This window comes from Thermobia domestica, chromosome 6, assembly GCF_964235325.1.
Source record: "Thermobia domestica chromosome 6, izTheDome1.hap1.1, whole genome shotgun sequence".
Classification (NCBI taxonomy): Eukaryota; Metazoa; Arthropoda; class Insecta; order Zygentoma; family Lepismatidae; genus Thermobia; species Thermobia domestica.
This window is the reverse complement of record NC_137459.1, coordinates 168,508,368-168,529,014: the sequence shown is the minus strand read 5'-3', so window position 1 is coordinate 168,529,014 and position 20,647 is coordinate 168,508,368. Positions and strand designations below refer to the sequence as shown.

Genomic DNA, 20,647 nt, shown 5'->3' with positions numbered 1-20,647 from the left:
TGAGGGGTGGTTCACCGGGACATGTAAAAGTAGTAGAATTTGTGTTGAATCCATATTTATTGGGGTTGCTCAGACGTATAGTGACACCCCCGATAGTGTATACGTTCAAATTCAGCCCCCATCGGCCTTCCAAATGAAAACACATGTACGTTGTTGGATATATATTCACACAAAATATATCCACTTTTAGAAATGTTTCTTAATTGTTCTCCCGTTGTTCAGTTCGTTTACATTGATATTTTATCTGATCCATGCGAAGAACGGGCATAACAGCTAGTACGAAATGATAAAGTGTTTGTTGTGGAACAAATTACAATGAATTCAATTATATAGATAATAATTATAATTAATAATTATTTCCTTGTTGAATTATAGATACTTTTCAGTGGAAAACTGAATAAAATTTAAAAGTCCCAAATCAACGTAAAGTAGACCAACGTAAAGGAAAAATGTATAAAATTTTCCATATAATTAAGCTTACAAACTTAAATGGAAATTTAGCTTAATTACATGGAAATTTTTTGTGTCGTTTTGTGCGCCTATTTCCTCGTTTTCTGCGTCACCGGAAATGGGTCAATGTTATCCTACAAATATGGCGGAACAAGTTAATGCTGTTCCGTCAGGAACGATTTCGAGGTCGTTTCCTTCACATCATCTTGTGCGTGTTTTCTACCATTTTGTAAGCCTATTTCCACGTTTTGTGAATCAATGGTAGTGGGTCAAAATGGGCATTCAATGTGGGAAGAAACATGATCCACTCTCCCACCAGTATCGAATTTCAAGGTCGCTTTTTCGCATTGTTTAGTGCATGCTTTTACCGTTTCTGCGCATATTTTCACGTTTTGTAGGCCAACGAAAGTGGGTCAACGACGACCTACAAATATGACAGAAAAAGACATATCCATTCCACTTTCAAGGTCCATTTTGACCCTCTCCCACTAATGCACAAAGCGACACAAATCATGCATAAAAAATGTGAAGAAAACGACCTCGACATTCGATGGTGACGGAACAGCATTAAGTTATTCCGCTATACTTGTAGGCCATTTTGACCCATTTTCGTTGTCGCACTAAAGTGGAAATAGAAGCACAAAACAATACAAAGCAGGCACTATACGATGCGAAAGAAACGACCTCCAAATTCGATAGTGGCGGAACAATGGCTCTATTTCCTCACACATTGATGGACCATTTTGACGCATTTCTAGTGATGCTCAAAACGTGGAAGTAGGCGAACAGAACGGTACAAAATACACACTAAACGATGCGAAAGAACCAACCCCGAAATTCGATAGTGGCGGAACAGTTAGCCATTTAACTCCCACTTTAAAGCCCCGTTTAACTCACCTCGGGTGATGCGCAAGACGAGAAATAGGCGCAGAAAACTTAAAAAAAAGGCACTAAACGATGCGAAAGTAACGATCTAGAAATTCGATAGTGTCGGAACAGTGGGTCATTTTCGTCACACCTTGGAGGCTCATCTTGACACACTTCTGGTGACGAACAAAACGTGGAAATAGGGGCACAAAACGTAACAAAACAGGCACTAGTCAATGCGAAAGGAAGGACCTCGAAATTCGGTAGTGGCGGAGGAGTGAGTCATTTTCGTCACACTTTGGAGGCCCATTTTGACACACTTCTGGTGACGCGCAAAACGTGGAAATAAGGGCACGAAACGGCACGAAACATTCACTAGTCGATGCGAAAGGAAGGACCACGAAATTCGGTAGTGACGAAGAAGTGGGTCATTTTCGTCACACTTTGGAAGCCCATTTTGACACACTTCTGGTGACTCACAAAACGTACAAAACAGGCACTAAACGATGAGAAAGAACCGACCCCGAAATTCGATAGTGGCGGAACAGTGAGCCATTTAACTCCCACTTTAAAGGTCTGTTTAACTCAGTTCCGGTGACGCACAAGACGAGGAAGTAGGTACAGAAAACTTTTTTTAAAAAATAGGCATTAAACGATGCGAAAGAAACGACCTAGAAATTCGATAGTGTCGGAACAATGGGTCATTTTGGTCACACTTTGGAGGCTCACTTTGACACACTTCTGTTGACGCGCAAAACGTGGAAATAAGGGCACGAAACATCATGGAACATTCACTAGTCGATGCAAAAGGAAGAACCACGAAATTTGGTAGTGGCGGAGCAGTGGGTCATTTTCGTCCCACATTCGAGGCCCATTTTGACCGTCTTCCAGTGACGCACAAAACGTCGAAATATGCGCACAAAAGGGTACGCGATGTGAAATTAACGACCTCGAAATTCGATAGTGGCGGAACTCTTGGTCATTTTCGTCCCATCTTGGAAGCCCATTTTGACCCACTTCCGGTGACGCACAAAACCTGGAAATAAGGGCACGAAACGGCACGAAACATTCACTAGTCGATGCGAAAGGAAGAACCTTAAAATTCGGTAGTGGCGGAGTAGTGGGTCAATTTCGTCCCACCTTTGAGGCCCATTTTGACCGTCTTCCAGTGACGCACAAAACGTCGAAATAGACGCACAAAAGGGTACGCGATGTGAAATTAACGACCTCGAGATTTAATAGTGGTGGAACTCTTGAACATTTTCGTCCCACCTTGGGGACTCATTTTAACCCACTTCCCATGACGCACAAAACGGAAGTAGACGCACAAAACGGCACAAAACGATGTGAAGGAAACGACCTCGAAATTCATTGGTGGCGGAAGAGCAATAATTTGTTCCGCCATATTTGTAGGCCCATTTTGTCACTTCCGGTGATGCACAAAATGTGGGAATAGGCGCACAAAGCGATACAAAACACGCACAAAAGATGCAAAACAAAGTACCTCGAAATTCGTTGGTGGTGGAACAAGTTAATGACGCCATGAGCACCAATATAAGTATATACTGTAGTTCTTACCAGGGGGCGCGGTGGGTCAGAGGTAGAGCGTTCACCTCCGGTGCTTGAGGTCCCTGGTTCGATCCCAGCTCGTGCAGTTTTGACTTTGTGGTGGACAAACACCGTGCTCGTGGATTTTCTCGGGGTTGTTCCGTTTCCTCCCACTTTCTTCATTTCATTCATTTCCCATCATCACCGTCTCCTTTAGCCTAACCGGCATAAGCGTGGGACGTAAAACTAAAGATTTCATATCATTTTTTGTAGTTCTTACCATCAAGGCTGAGAACTGCACGGTCCAATTTTTTAGCCAAAGTAGAAGCCCAACTGGAATAGTGATGTCAACTGGCCCGGCTCGGTTCAACTGAGCGTACAGCTTGAGCTGGCTTGGTTGAGCCAATGGCTTGAACCGGCTCGGTTGGGGTAAGCAATCAGCTCGGTTCGGTTCGGCTCGTGTGAGCCTTCGGCTCGAACTGGCTCGGTTGGATGAGCTGTTGGCTCGGCTCACTTCTCGGTTCGGCTCGATAAGTGAATGAGCTGTGAGCGAGCCGCTTGAGTCGTTGACAACCCTAAACCCGGGTCGAGCAGTTTTAAACATGTTTGGCTGGAGTCCCATAACTTCTAACAATTTTTGCCTCGAGTCCGAATACTTGCTCCTCCTGAACTCAAACCAAGAACCTCGTGATCGATATCCTTGCCTTCTGAAGATTTCTTGACTACCGAGATCGACAGTTAACTAATTTTTAGTATTCCGATACAAACCGCCTATATTCCATGTTTATACAGGTACACGGTGTTATAATAATAATTAGTTATAGTAGTAGTAGTATTATCATTGATAATTATATTGTCTATGTAGAATACTTGAAGATAGTAGTACTTGGAACTACGCAAAGGATTTAGCTCGAATTGGCTCGACTCGACTGGCAACTCGATCCGAATTCGAGTCGAGTTGGGGGAAATTTTTCGAGCCGAGATCTCAAGTCGAACTCAAAGATGTCTGCTTCGAGTCGAGTCGAGTTTTAAAGAAAACTCGCTCGAACTCGCTCGTGCTCATTCCTATTGTATGCATGACGGGCATATAGAGTTCTTTCGAGGGGGATAGAACCATAAACATAATATATTTAAAAAATACTTAGTTTCACGGCTTTCTTCCCAGAGGGGGAAAGGGATGGTAGGTACAATACAATATACACACATCTTATCTTCAGTTTTAATTGCTGATTTCAATTGCAATTAACAATTACAATTAACAGTTACAAGTTTCAATTGTCAATTGCAATTAACAATTGAATGTTTCAATTGCACCCTTTGCAATTGACAATTAACAATTAAAAGTTTCAATTGCCTGGTGACCAATTAACAATTAACAATTGACGAAAATTTAATTGCAAATTTTATGATTGAATTCAATTGCAATTGAAATTAATTGTCAATTACAAATTGAAATCAATTGCAATTGAAATCAATTGCAATTGATTTTCAGAGCAATTACTTTCAATTGATTGATCAATTGCAATTGATTTCAATTCATTTTGCCCAACACTGGTTTCAGTTTGATGGTAGAACCTAGGGTAGGAGAAGGAGGGGGAGGTATATATAAAATAAATAAAGCTTGATAACTTTTGAAACGCCCGACCGATCTTCATCAAATTTTCAACATAGATGAAGTTCAGGTCTGGAGCGATTTTTATCATTTTACTTTGACGGGGCAACGTAGAGGAGGGGGAGGGGGAAGATATATGTAAAAAAATAAAAAATATAAGTGACTGTCTTTGTGACTTCATCACTCTTGAACCAGCTGATCGATATCAATCAAATTTTCAACATGGATGATTATCGGATCTGAGATGGTTTCTGTCATATCACTTTGACGGTGCAGATTAGGGGAGGGGGAGGGGAAATATATTTAAAAATGATCGAAAATGACCGATATTAAAATGGAATCTATAGTTTTGGGGGACGCTGAGATAAACAGTGACACTTCTGATGCTGTTTAAATCCAAATTCAGCCTCGGAGCTTGGCGGAGGGAAGGGAAGAGATATAAAAATGATCGAAAATGACACATAATAATGATCAAAAATGACAAAGTATTAGTGTCGAATCCATAGTTTTCGGCGTCGCTAAGGCGAACAGTGATACTTCCAATCCCGTTTAAATGCAAATTCAGCACCGAAACTTGGGGGAGGAACGAGATATATAAAAATTATCGAAAATGACCATTATCAATGTCGAACTCATGGTTTTCGAAGTCATTGAGATGAACAATGACATTTCCAATGCCATGCTTCGCAACATGGGGGAGGAGGAGATATATAAATTTATTGAAAATGTCCGATACTAGTGCCGAATTCATAGTTTTCGGGGTCTCTGAGACGAAGAGTGACACTTCTGATGCCGTTTAAATCCTAATTCAGCCCCACAACTTTGGGGTGAGGAGGAGGGGAGAGAGGTATAAAATACAAAAATAATCGAAAATGACCGATATGAGAGAGCGCTTTACTAATAGTAAAAGGTGACTGACTAACGGAATATATTATTATTATTATTATTATTATTATTATTATTATTATTATTATTATTATTATTATTATTATTATTATTAGTTTAACCCAACGAAGTGGGTAATTGATGCTAGTAATCCATATTCACAAGTAAGACTTCAAATAACTTTGAGTTTGATGTTATTTTGTATTTCTAATACAGGTCAAAAGCATTTATATAAATTGAGTTTACACAAAAGATATAGACTGTTGAATCGTTTTCAGTTTTCACTCAAATTATTGTAAAGTATTAAGAAGTTTGATAATAATAATTATTATTATTATTTTAATTATCTCTCTTTCTTTCTTTTTTTGGTCATTATTGCTAAACATATGATAATCATCATAATAGCTATTCTGCCATTATTGACAGATTACTTTCTGCAATTGAGAAGACGGTCCTCAGCTAGTCACTTCGTCTTGACGTAGCAATTTTCTGTTTTAATACCTTCCTTCAACTAGTTTGCATCGCTCTCTCCCCCTCTTTCCTTCCAGAATATCCTCTAGTACGTCCCTCATAATACAGTTCCTCCTCAACTAATATCCTAGTAAGTTCCTCTTCCTACTTAGCCAATATCCTAATCAGTTCCTCTTCCTCCTCTTAACAATATCTAAAATTCTTCTTCTTTTCCCCTACTGCTAATATTTCTAACACCTTCTCATTCGTTTTCCGTTCAACACAGCTAATTCTCTCTTTTTTTTTCCTCCATGCCCTTGTTTCGAAAGCCTGCAATTTTTTCATAGCTTTTGCGTAATGTCAATGTGTCTGCTTTATAGAGTACATATTGGAATCAGTAAAACAAAATCTCAATATTTAATTGGAAGGTTGTTTAATACAAGGATTAGCTAATCGTGGTTGAAAAGAAAGATCTGGCGCCTTCAGAGTGTAAAAATAATTTTGCAATTCATGGTATTTCAATAATCTGTGCCTTGTTTTTCTTTCACGCGACTCAGGGGTAGCCTCCCCAGTTTGGGAACCTGTGGAGTTTTAGGTCTGTTAAAAATATAGAAAGATTAGAAACGTTGTGATTTAGGCATATCTTATAAGTAGTGAAGCGTGGTTACCCGTTAAGAAAAGGTCATCACCGATGTTGTACACTATCATCATACTTACACGAAGTTAAACTATATTACATTTAGAAACATACATTGTATTTCCATTACTATGGGCGCATTGTAGAGTTTATTATCCCTTATATCCATAGTAAAATTTACGTATGAAAAACATAAGATTTCTTAAATGCAAGACTTGCAAGACTCTTGCATGCAAGACCAAGACTAAGACCACGACCAAGGGTTCCAGTGCAAGACCAAGACCAAGACTGGATGTGCAAGACCAAGACCAAGACCAAGACCACCCCGCTCTTGGTCTTGGTCTTGCATTTGCTCATCACTATCACTCAGTGGGATTCGAACCAATTTCAAACGTACTGCATCACCACAATAATGAACTGCTTAACACGTTATCGCTTTTTTAGTCTATCGATTATTCCTCCGATTCCTGAAACCGGAGTTTTCTCGTGCAGGGTTTTAATTCTTACCAAAATGGGCAGGGATCCAAACTCAAACATATCAAGGACAGTTAACAATTCCGATCAAGGTCTTCAGAGGGACTCAAAACCCCCAATGTATTGCACCTCATGATCCGAAGCCAAACGCCCGAGACCACTCGGCCATTGCCACTGGCCAATCGAAGCAAAACGAACTCCTTAACAACTCTTCATTTTCAAAGATATTTTTTGGTCCATAAAGCTTGTCTGTTTCCTTTAACACCATTTTCTGCATTTACCAAGGAACTATTGTGTTCTAAAAATATCATTACTTAATGTAACAAAGAACCTGACAAGTAAACCTTACGTTTGGGTGAATCGAGTTGCTGACTGAGACACATATGAGAAAGTAGTACTAAATGTGGTCAGTATTTCAGTGAAGTTGTAGGTGCGAAGCTCCAGGGGTTTAGGAGATACAGCTACCAGAACATCACATGGAAGTACAGAATAGTCTTCATACAGTTGGAGGTAAAAGCTCTGTAAGACCTCTTGTAACGACAAAAGATGAATAACAAATATATCGGTACATATTAGGACTAGGGGGAAGTCATATAGTAAGGGTATACCTGACGGCGGCCATCTTGAAATCCGCCATTTTGAATTAAGGTTAAGTTTTTAAAATAGGAATAGGGTCATGTGATACATGATTTAAGGCTCAAATTTAATCAGAAGAACAATGGTGACGTTAATTTTGATTTACGCGCAATTGGTAAAAAGTTACAGGGAAATTAAATATTGTTGCAGCATACGTATTAATCCTTTACCCCACCTTGTAAATTTTGTGTTAATGATAATAATTAAATAACAAGCAGGTGGATAAATATTAGGTCTATGGTAAGAGTTGCCTTAATGGCGGCCATGTTCAAATCCGCCATTTTGAATCAGACAAAAGTTTTAAACAAAACGCATAACTGTGACACCTTATTAATAGCAAATTTTACCATAACTCCAACGGTATAACCATTTTTGCTTTATCATTAACCAGCACAAAATTAAATGGATCGCTCCTTACGACTGCTGCTTTGACGAAATTGTTAACGACAAATGTCAAGTGTAACTCGATTGAATTTGTCAGGTGTGCTCACTGTGAGCAGAGCATTTGTGCAAGTCATGCACTCTTTTCTGAACTACATATTGATTGTATTAATTGAGGACTTTTCTGGAAGAAAGACCCAAGTTCAATTATGACTCAATTCCACTTTGGTGTTTTTTCCTTAAATTAGAAACTTGTTGATGCGATAACAAATGCTGATTAATGATAAAGCAAAAATGGTTATACCGTTGGATTTATGGTAAAATTTGCTATTAATAAGGTGTCACTGTTATGCGTTTTGTTTAAAACTTTTGTCTGATTCAAAATGGCGGATTTGAACATGGCCGCCATTAAGGCAACTCTTACCATAGACCTAATATTTATCCACATGCTTTTTATTTAATTATTATCATTAACATAAAATTTACAAAGTGGGGTAAAGGACTAATACATATACTGCAACAATATTTAATTTCCCTGTAACTTTTTACCAATTGCGCGTAAATCAAAATTAACGTCATCATTCTTCTTCTGATTAAATTTGAGCCTTAAATCATGTATCACATGACCCTATTCCTATTTTAAAAACTTAACCTTAATTCAAAATGGCGGATTTCAAGATGGCCGCCGTCAGGTATACCCTTAGTATATGACTTCCCCCTAGTCCTAATATGTACCGATATATTTGTTATTCATCTTTTGTCGTTACAAGAGGTCTTACAGAGTTTTTACCTCCAACTGTATGAAGACTATTCTGTACTTCCATGTGATGTTCTGGTAGCTGTATCTCCTAAACCCCTGGAGCTTCGCACCTACAACTTCACTGAAATACTGCCCACATTTAGTGCTACTTTCTCATATGTGTCTCAGTCAGCAACTCGATTCACCCAAACGTAAGGTTTACTTGTGAGTATTTCAAACAGCAAATGTGAGCTGTGTTCGGAAATATCTTTCTCCATTACTTCCCCTCATATGACTTCAAATGCTCTTTTGCCAAACTGACAATTTTAAGGGACTTAGAAAAATTTAGTCTCACAATTATGATTTATAGAAGTATACAAATTTTGAACAATAAATCTCCTGGATCAAAATTTTAAAAAATCAAACTAGGAACTGAAATTTTAAATATTCAGAAGAAATTTTGCAGTGCCCTATTTCAGAATTGCTTCCTCTGATAAAACAAGGGACAGTATAAAAATATTTAACCTTTTATATAAATTATTATCTCTAGATATAAAAGAATTCCTGACTGGCTGATTGATAAACACCCAGGCCAAACCGCTTAAGCTGGAAACTTTAAATTTGGACAGGACATAGGCTTTGTGATCTATGGTCCTACTAAGGAGGGATGTTTGGAAATTCTACATGAATGAGGTGGAAAGAGAAGTGGAAACTCTGAAGGTTGGATACCGACATTTGATATATGGACTTCTCATTTAAAATAAATACACATGTGCTTCAGCGGGTTTTGGTATTTGACCTACAAGGAAAGGAAAATTGTCGGGAAGAGAAAAGGATGTACTTTCAATTGTTATAATTGGATGGCAATATTTCGAAATTCATTAAGGTTGGACATGAAATTTGGTATTTAGATTTTTAATTTAAAATAATCAAAGACGTATTTCAATGTTTTTTTTATTTCCCCTAAGAAAGGAAGAAACAGACGGGTAGAAAAAAGAATGGGTGTTGCAATTATTAAAATAAAGAAGCCCTATCTTGAAATCCCTTAACAGTAGGGAGATGCTAATTAAAGATGCGTTTAAACATTTCTTGATATTTCCGTTAGAAGGAAGAAAAAGGGTGGGGACTGCAATTTTTATAATAAAATAACAAAATCTCGAAATCTGTTAAGATTAGAAATATTTTAGGGATAGAGAAGCGCGAGGACGGGGTCTGGGGGCAAAGTCCTCCAACTAGCCAAAGACTAGTTTGCAGTATATATATTCTTTAATTGGAAGTTAGAGTACGTTCCTAAACCTCACTTAAATTATATTGAGGAGAAAATCATAAATGCAACCATTACAGTGATCTTATGGTATTTGATAATCAATATAGCTCCTTCAGGTTGGGGGAATTTGTGATTTTGGTCTCGCTTTACATTTATATTTAACAAGAGGGTAGTGAGAGATGAAGTATACTATTTTAATGCGTTTTTAATCACTACTTGGAATTTTATTTATGTGCTTACTCCCAATATGATTTAAAACTAATAACGTTCGCTTTGAGTGGTTGCTCTGCATCTCTCCTCTGGTATCTATCTATTAAAATGCTACAATAGCAATTAAAAGCGCTTTTTTTTAATAAGGTAAGGGATTAGGTTTGTGAAATTTCTTTAATCATCTATTCTGTTTATTCCATCATATTTGGTTTCATATTAAAACAAACTAACCCCAGCCATTAGAGGGTTACGCCCTCTCGTTGGCAAAGGTTTTCAAGACATGTTGGTGGTGCTAATACATATACAATAGGTGGTCTAAGTGCAGTGTTAAAAGCGCCTGAGCTCCAACCTATAGCTTTAGCTTTCAAAACTTTCATTTACGGTTATGTGATTTCACGTTTAACATAGACAAACATTTTAAGTATTTGTACTTTAAATAGTCTAAATTAGTTAACTATATCTTTTTCATAAAGTTTATGATATAAAATTATTGTTCAAAGCCTTTGTATTTTAATAAGCCTTCTCTAAAATCAATGCATGTGAGTTGTGCTTCCATCTTCCTAGTTCTTTTAAACTATGTTTATATGTTTGTGGCCAATCCTTTCGACAATGAAATCTCGGAAACTACAGGCTCTAGAAAGATGACGTTTTCACTGATCGATTGCAAATTTTGCGTAGATTGTCCAGTTCTAATTGAATATTTAAAAGAAACATGGCCATTATTTCTTTATTACATTTTTTTAGGGTACGCTGGAAGCGTTGAAATTAAAAAAAAAAAACTAAAGCATCATATCCTATGCGTTATACATTCCAACACCACAATATTGTATATTGGGGTTGTATATGTCTCAGGCGTTTGTTCCATGGCCAAATAATAGTGAAAAAGGAAGGAGTCTTAAGATAAATCTTTATTTTTGAGTGTTTTACCCAATGAATACCATATATAACTGATATTATAATTAATTGTATATGTAATGTATTTGCTTATTACATACTACATGCAAGAAGAAAGAAAACACTGGTCATACATGAATTAGAAGCTCCAACTGGATGTAGACTCAAATCTTGCAAACGGTGCGAGATATTGAGAAAAAAATAATCGAAAAAATCTCCCCTTTATGATACCCCTTGCCGATTTTTTAAAAAAAATTAAGACGTCTTTCACTTGTGTCTGTGAAGGAACATGTACATATGTTGTGAGGAATGAGAAGGAGATTTATGCTCATATGCGAATGATGCGCTGTGTAGAGAGCGCAGGTTCAGCTAGTGGGATATTGAAATGTTAACTTCAACACTCGTAAATGTTTCGTAAGTCTTTAACATACGATTGCTTGTTAATCTAACAAACAACTTGGTTGAACGTTACTGTTGATCATCACTGTAGCTACGGATTATAGATTTAAACACGATTCTTTTGAGCTATTATTGATTTATGGAGATCCGGCTCGTGGCAAAATTGAAAGCAAGCTGAAGTTTTATGGCTGTTAAAATTACGCTGTGGAATGCGGAGCTCTAGTTGCGAGGCATGCTTCTTCGTCAGGTATAGAAAGTACGGTAAAACTTTGTAGTATCATTTCACGCACCCCGTCGATCTCATTTTGTAGTTGAGGAAAGTAATAATGATAAAAAAAAAATACAACCAAATATATATGTTTCTTGAACAAGTACAAAATGCTGTTCAGACAATGATGAAGAAAATTGATAAAATATTCTGGCTTCAAGTAAAACGATAAAATTAACTGTGCTAATATTGTTAACTTTAAAACCATCTCTAGGTCTTTCGTTCAAAGATTCAATTACTTCATGAAAAAAAAAAAAAAAAACACTCAAGGTTTTTTTTTCTATATTTCGACACGTATTGAATTCGGTTCTTCTACTTCAGTGAGAGGATTAATGACGCATGCAGACCTTTCAACATACATCCAGGTGCCGTGAAACATTTTTTTTTTCATTTATATAAGAACGAAAGTGATCTTGTTTGTGATTGCATCATGAAAAAATGACTGAACCATTTGAAATGAATTTTTGAATATATGTACTGTCTACCTTGAACTAGGTATTTATCGTGTGAATTTCATTAAAATGCGTATCATAAGAAGGAAATAGCATATTTCAAGAGCACTTCAAGTTAGAAAGATGAAACTCGGTGTATAAACTCTTAATTAGAAATAACAGAACACGTATCCTAGTGCTTTCGCGTATCTCAGGCGACTAACGCTTCCGCTTCCTTCTTTGGTGCGAGCGGTGCCGGGTTAGATTCCTGGTGGGGACACTCAGTCTAAAAACGTAAAAGCTTTTTTTAGGCCAGCCATCATGAGTGAGGTTTTCCTGGGTTTTCCTGGGTTTTTCTCATTCACAATAGGCAAATGCTGGGATAGTACCTAACATACAGGTTTCAACCTTCTTTCTTCCTTCTCTTTGGATAATGTGATCGCCGAGGGATGTCATCCCCCACACGTGACGGAATAACATGACAATAGATGCCAAAAGTCCAGAAATGTAATTCTTAATCGTATTCTGTATCTCAGGGATTGAACGATTCATTATGAACTTTAAAATTGGATCGACCTGGTTTTTATCATTATAATTGGATTGAAATGCGTATCCTAAGGTGGAAGGAGATTTATTATTATTATTGCAAAGAATAAAGGCTGCAACATTTGGAATTATTTTCTGAGTATAGTTAGCACTTGTATCAACTAGGACTTTCATAATTTCATTTTGATTTAAATAGTCATCTTAAGGTCGAAAAGGGGGATCAAGTATACCTTCCAATATGACTGGATATTTAATGAATTACATAATATAACTTCCTGTCGAATACAAGACATAAGTTGCTAACAAAATAACCTACACTTTAAGTAAGTATATACAAATTAGCGAAGAAATGTTAGAGAAAAAATGGCAATACTTACCTGTAATATTTTCGTCAGTTTGCCGCAATATTGTTTGATACTGTAAAGTAAAACAATAGTTGTAATAATAATAGTAGTAATGATAACAGTAATAATAATGATATAAAAACAGTAATACTTTGTAATACAAGGAAGCATGTTTGGTGTAAAATATTGGTCAAAACTTCGACATGGTTAACTATTTCTGTGGCGAATTAACCAAACATTTACTTTTAATATTACATTTTAGAAGTTATTGCCTTAAAATTGACGTTTACTTCGAAGATAATAAGGGTTTAGATTCATGACTAAAGTAAAAGTTAGACATGTTGTGCAGGTTTGTAGTCTAATAATAACTAGTCCTCCAGGAATCTTTTTATCGATCATGTTATCATAACCAGGAATCGGATTTCTATGACCTAAAATCTTTGAAAACGCGCATATATGCCCACAAATGACAAAATATGACCTAAGATATAACCTATAAGGGTGAGTCATTAATCTTGAAATTAACTGCGATAAACTGGTACACGACATACCAGTTTAACTCCTAAATAATTGCCTCTCATGTTGGACTGTATGCAACCACCTTCCTGCCAGTTCCTCGATTCCACGTCGATAGCACGTCTTGTCTTGAGAGGTAAAGAAGTCAGTCACTGTTGTTTCAATCTTATGCTGTTTGGCAAAGCATCATGATTTCATGAAGTGTGCTATGGACCGAATTACGTAGCAACGCAAAGAGGAAAGGTCAAGACTACACGCCGCGTGTGACATCAGTTTGATGTCATCAAGTTCCTGATTTTCTCTTGCGTTTTTCGATCCGAGTATGGTTTAGCATTATTCTGTTGTAGTAGAGCGCGCTTTCAGTTCACCAATTCAGAATATTTTTTGGCGGATAGCGCAACACAAGTACACTCCAACTGCTCGGAATAAAGATCGACATTGATGGTAGGACCGTTAAGAACGAACTCGAGTTAATTGGCCCCTTGTAGTTCAGCTCACACGCAGAGCATAATTTTATGATCTAAACGGCGCTGTTTGACGACCAGTTCTGAAAATTGACCTTTGTACAACTCCATTTTTGCATATTCAGGTTTAAAAAAACTACTTTTAATCGCCTGTGACAATCCGTTTCAAGAAACGTGTATCACGAGGATTTTGCAGCAGTTGTCGGCATACATCCGTTTCTCTCTGGGTCTGAGTTGGATCTACTCCTGTGGTCCAATGCGGTTTTCTCCAGGACGCAAAGGTGATGTATTACCGTGGACCAGGACATGTCGAGTTGATTTGACAATCGCCGTGTGATAGTAGATGGATTTTTCTCAATGTAGAATCTTATGACCTCATATTTGTTACACGGTAGCGGCCGGAATTAATGTTCGATATTTTTATAATCTGCACAACATTTCTGTAAACTACAAGTTACTGTGCTGTGGCTCACTGGAAAACAAATCTACCAAAAACAATGAAATTTCGTAGCACAGAAACATCGGTAGGGGGCATTATTTGGTATACTACACGATACTACAAGGTTAACAATGCTGATAACCCAACATAAAGTCGAATTTTTTTCAAATGGCATTACGTCAGGTTAGTACACATTTTAAATCTACATATAAAACGCAAACATGCAATACCAAAATTGTTATGTAGTGTTGCAAACTAAGGACGCTATAGTATCACAATAATTCAAATTTTGATGACTTCTAGAGCAATAATGACGCAAACAAGACAGACGGGGACAGCGCACGTCCGAAGTAACTTAGTGCTTAATAGTATAATCATGAAACAACGGATTTAGAATGAATACGAATAAAGTTATAAGGGATTGAAAACTTGATATTTTTTTAAAAGCATTCATTACCTTGGGGTTTTAGTGTTAGTTTGTGCCAAATTGGGAGGCGGTGAGCGTATATTACCTTTAATATTCGGTTCAGTAAAGGAAGCCAATTGAAGAACGAATTTTTAAAAGAAATCTTATGTCATTGACTGACTGATGTATTAACAAATTTTGCTTGATTTAGTTTTACCAATATTGTTAATGTTTAAGTTGGGAAAAATTCACGAGTAACTAATACTTTGCATAAAATGTGTTTAGTTTATGAGACTCACTTTGAGTTGTGTACTTAAAAGATATGGATTCATATCACTAATATGAGAAATCCTACGGAGTGGATATTCTAAGTTTGATGATAATATAACTACTTTATCATGATTCCAATTCAAGTGAATAAATTCAGCCGAGATACATTCGTGTTTGATAATAACATTAGTTGTAATTACTATTTAAACCATATTTAAAAATAATAAAATCATATACTTACATGAGAAATAGTAGCTTGCACAAGGTTCGGAGGGAACATATTCCTGAAAGAAATAGTTTTGAAGTGTAATCTACAGTTTTAAACATTGTGTATTACATATTCAACAGTGAGAACTTTAAATATTCAGCTTGGTTTTAGTGGACATAGTAAATATTTTGTGGGTAATAAGTGTATGAGATGTTTTGAGCTTCAAGGGTGCCACTACAAAGCTATATTTTTGTGTTTCTAAGATTGTTCAGTGTTTCCAAATCACATGCAAATTTTAGTATAGATTATACATACAAATGAAAGTAATCTCCCTCTCTCTCTCTCTCTCTCTCTCTCTCTCTCACACACACACACACACACACACACACACACACACATATATATATATATATATATATATATATATATATATATATATATATATATATGTGTGTGTGTGTGTATGTATATAGGATGTTAATGAACTATACCGACAAACTGTAAGACGTGATTCCTTACATGAAAATAAGAGAAAATGTTCACATGGATCTGTGGGGAAAAGTGCATAGTTTCAGAGCTAGGGCTGTCCAAAATCACGAAAAAAGCCAAATTTCAACAGACCCTATTTCGAATTCGAGAAACTGTGGATGGTGGTCCTTATCAGCGTAAAGGAAGTCATGCATATACAATCCAAAAATGCATATTTCATTAATTTTCAGTGGGTATACAAAGTATTGCATAACGGGTGAAATTCCCAGACATGCCATCAACCGAATTTTGAGATATGCTCTGACTTTATGATTTGTCCAAAGTAGGCAAACGATAAGCCTTGATAGCACTGAACACATAATACTCTGGCGCGATGTCGGAAGTTTTAAAGATCGTGAGCAGCACGGTTTCTCGTACTAGGGAAAACGCATGCTGCAATTCTTTCTTTTATGCTTATAAGTGAAGAAAACGTGAAATATACCGTGACGAAATACATCGTATTACACATTATTCAAACACAAAAAAGACATGGAGCGACTATTCCAACTTCTCTCCGAAGCATTGGATGTCCATTGTTGTCAAGGCTTACCTTCTGCCTACTTTAGACCCTCCTTGAAATCAGAGTATATCTGAAAACTCTATTGAGTGCATATCTGAGAATTACATCCTGTAGAAAATACCCTGTATACATATTGAAAATTGACGAAATATGGACTTTTGGATAGTGTATGCGTGGCTTTCTTTACGCCGATAAGGACCACCATCCACAGTTTCTGGAATTCGAAATAGGGCCTATTACAATTAAGCTTTTTTGTGATTTTGGGCAGCCCTAGCTCTGAAACTATGCACTTTTCGCCATACGTCCATATGAACATTTTCTCTTATTTTGATATAAGGAATCCCCTCTTACAGTTTGTCGATATAGTTCAGTTACACCCTATATATATATATATATATATATATATATATATATATATATATATATATATATATATATATATATATATATATATATATGTATAATCTTAATCTAATGTATGTATAATCTTAACTATATGTATAACTACATTAGCTGACATAAATTATTGAGCTCTTAATGTATGGCTTCAATGACTAAATTTGGCATGATTGTAGCTTTCCGGAACTAACTGACAGGAAAATTGCCAAAAGTGAATATTTTTAATTTTTAGGGGGTCTAAAGAGGGAAAGAAGAATTTCCCCATGTTATTTAAATGAGCCTTCTTTTGGACCTATAACTTCATGTTTTAGGTACTTAGAATTGGAATAAAAAACTTGAAATTCGGTATACTTGTACGTTTTCGTTAACACCATCTAAGTAAATCAGTAAAAATAAACAATTCCTACTTTACAGTGGTTTTGTAGGGAACTGAAAACTCTTTCCCATGTTATTCATATGGGACACCTTTTACACCCCCAAATTATTGAGCACTTTCTGTAGGGCTTCAATGATTAAATTTGACATGATAGTAGCTTTTCGGGACAAACTTCAAGAAAATTGCCAAAAGTGAAAATTTTTAATTTTTAGGGGGTCTAAAGAGGGGATGAAGAATTTCCCCATGTTATTTAAATGGGCCTTTTTTGGGCCTATAATATCATGTTTTAGGTACTTAGAATCGGAATAAAATCTTGAAATTCGGTATGCTTTTACGTTTTCGTTAGCGTTACCTAAGTGAATCATTAGAAATAAAAAAAATCCAACCGTAGAGTGGTTTTATGGGGAACTGAAAAATCTTTCCCATGTTATTTATATGGGACGTCTTCTACACCCTAAAATGTTTAGGCACTTCCAGCAGGATTAGAATGATGAAATTTGGCATGATTGTAGTCGTCCAGGACTAACAGACAGAAAAATTGCCCAAAGTGAATATTTTTATATTTAAGAGTCTAAAGGGGATGAAGAAATTCGCATACTATTTAAACGGGCGTATTCTTGAGATACAAAATCTTATCTTTTAGATAGTTGAAATAGGGGAGGAAACGATAGAGTTGTGAGTTAAAGAGGTGCGAGGCCATGGGCCAAGCAAAACTGCGTGGGGGCGACCCTTATATATATATATATATATATATATATATATATATATATATATATATATATATATATATATATATATATGACCCTTAGTACAAGTACTAACACAATCAAACTTCTCTAGATATTACTTCCAGCATCTTTTGTAAACCAAATGCCAAGCTGATTCGTACTAAGCAAACGTAGTTGTTGCTATTGTAGTTTGTTCTTTAATTGTAACTTCATGAATTCGAGAGAGACCATCGTATCTAGAAATTTCTATTTTACATTTGGAAATAGTTTTACACATTAGTGACAACCTTATAAACGGATTCTAGGTAATTTTTAAGTGGTTGCTGAAGTTTCTTGTAGGTTTAAACACTATATTGTCTCTCTCACAGCTCAGCATTCGTGACAAAGACTTTACTGCAATCTAACTCGTTTTTAGTATGTTGAACAAAGTTATTAAGAACTTCCTGTGTTGTAGATGAGCCTTGGATATCTGCAATTTTCCTGAGCCTTGTGTAGTGGTTATATGTTTTAATGTTCTAGTAGTTGATGGCCCTCTAAACGATCATCAGCATTATTGTATTTCTCTTGGGGCTTTCTCAAGTTTTCAATGAGACTTCATACAGTCACACTGTTCTCTAACATCAATCGCTGCGAAGTCACAATGCAAAGAACACATAACAATGAAAATGTGCTCTTCAACATTAATACGACTACTTCCCATTAAGCCGATTGGCATATTGGTTCACAAAGGGCAGAAAATAATATCTAGGGTAAGGCACAAAATTTTCGGTTGCCAGGTCGTCATTGGCGACTAGAAATTTAGAGCTGGCAACCAGTGTTCATGAGGAATTGTTTATACCTAAACTTATAGGGGTGTGAAGCGCAATTTCTGAAAATAATTGACACTAAGTGAGAGAAAACACGGAATATGAAGTATTTCTTTGTCAAACCAAAGGCTATAGGAAGGGGGTACCTTTCATAATTTGTACGTGAGAGATACTGGGGACCATCATTTTTGGCTTGGCGAGTGCGTCTGACTTTGAAATTTTGCGCTCTGATCTAGTGCATCTAGTTGTACTAATATTCCCTCACACGCGGCATTATTTCGACAACTTTTGTGTATCAGTTCGTATATAATGCTACATGCTAGCTATTTACTTAGAAAATACTTCAACATTAAACTTAAATCCATCACTTTTATTTTAGGTAATGTGTTAGCTTAAAAAGTTAAGAAGAGAAATAATGAAGATAAAAAGACTTTAATATACCTCAATAAATCCATTAGGGAGTCTTGAGTTGTTATATTTCTTTTCACAGGATTTTCTCCAGCTTCCATATTGCCTTCTACACTTCCAGGATGAATAACAGAAACCAATATTATTCCCAAAATAACAGCACATATTGTAGTCCCAAAGTAGTAAGCAACTGCACGTCCACCGATTTTTCCAGAGAGACTTAAGTCCAAAGAACCGATTGCAGCAATCATAGATGATATAATCAACGGTAATATAAGAGATTGAAGCATTCGAAGAAATATATCTCCTACATATTGCACATACATGACGTCTCTTGCAGGCCAGTGTTCTGTCCTTGATGCTCTTAGGCCAAATCCCAAGGCAATTCCCACAACTACACCAGCAACTGTTAACACAGTAAGCAAGTTTGTCTTCATAAATTTACTAAACTTTTCTTTGAATGTTTTAGCCATTTTCTTTCACAGATTCTTCGAAAATGTTATTACCGGTAGACCTAAAAAAAAAAAAAAAATGAGCATTCAATAACAATTTGTCACTTTATTTTCTCACTTTTCTAGTCTAAAACATCACTTTAGAAACTCATAATAAAACACTTTGTATTACTTCTTATGACATGAAAATATGGTGTTTAACTCCTATAAAGAAAAGCGAAGATTACTTTAGTAGTTTTAATATGATTACATGTATATAGCTATATCATATTAAATTAGTAAGCAATCTTATCAAGAAATTAAAATTTAGTTTTTTAGAAAATAATTGTAAAGTGTTTGCATTGGAAAAATTTGAGGGTTTGATGAACAATAATAAACAGAAGGCTCATATCTAAGTTCATGGGTTTCTAGTTCGATTCTGACTTTTCTTAAGTTCGTGTTGGACAATATTGCGTACATGAGTTTTCTCGAAATCGTCTCGCATTTTTCACAATCTTCAATCCAGTAATTTCTTTTAAAATCTACTTGAAATCATTATCATTCGTTATCATACAGAGCATAGTTCTGGAACATTAATGGTTTTGCTATATTAAAGAAATATCATAAAAACAGAGAAAATTAAAATTTTTGTGAAGTGGAATTCAGAAACGAAAGCAATAAAAATTATACTAACATGTAAGATTTATTTGATGTAAACAGTTGTTTGGAATTTATGTAATTTATTTACATACACTTCGTAAACATAACAACATAATCTAAATTTAATACATTACAAAATTCCAGTTAATTTTAAAAATACAATGGATCAAATAGCACATGATAAGTTAGTAAAGTAAGATGGGTGCTCCAGTTGTTTTCTGATGTTAACTACACTGAGTTTTGAAATTAACTTCTTTCGATAGAATTTCATACCTCTACGCTGTGAATATCAGGTTCAAAACCAGGAATGGAAAATGAACTGGTTCTTGTGAAAACGCTCCAGACCGGTTCCTGAACCGGTTCTGAGTTGTGGTTGTTGTTCAGGAACTGGTTCAGGAACCATTCTGTTTCCTCAGGAAGTGGTTTCCGAACCAGTTCTGAGATGTTCTT

At 36.0% G+C, this 20,647-nt stretch overlaps 1 protein-coding gene across 1 annotated transcript in view; it reads right to left on the bottom strand.

Moving 5' to 3' along the window:
* Positions 1–19,609, bottom strand: part of LOC145687734 (excitatory amino acid transporter 3-like) — a 78,531-nt gene extending 58,922 nt beyond the window's left edge. The window contains exons 1-3 of the mRNA XM_081761185.1: positions 19,140–19,609; positions 15,375–15,417; positions 13,072–13,111 (exon numbers count right to left, since the gene is read on the bottom strand). Of these exons, the coding sequence (XP_081617311.1) occupies positions 13,072–13,111; positions 15,375–15,417; positions 19,140–19,579 (523 nt within the window). The 5' untranslated portion in view covers positions 19,580–19,609. The remainder of the gene's footprint in view (positions 1–13,071; positions 13,112–15,374; positions 15,418–19,139) is intronic.
* Positions 19,610–20,647: the final 1,038 nt, after the last annotated feature.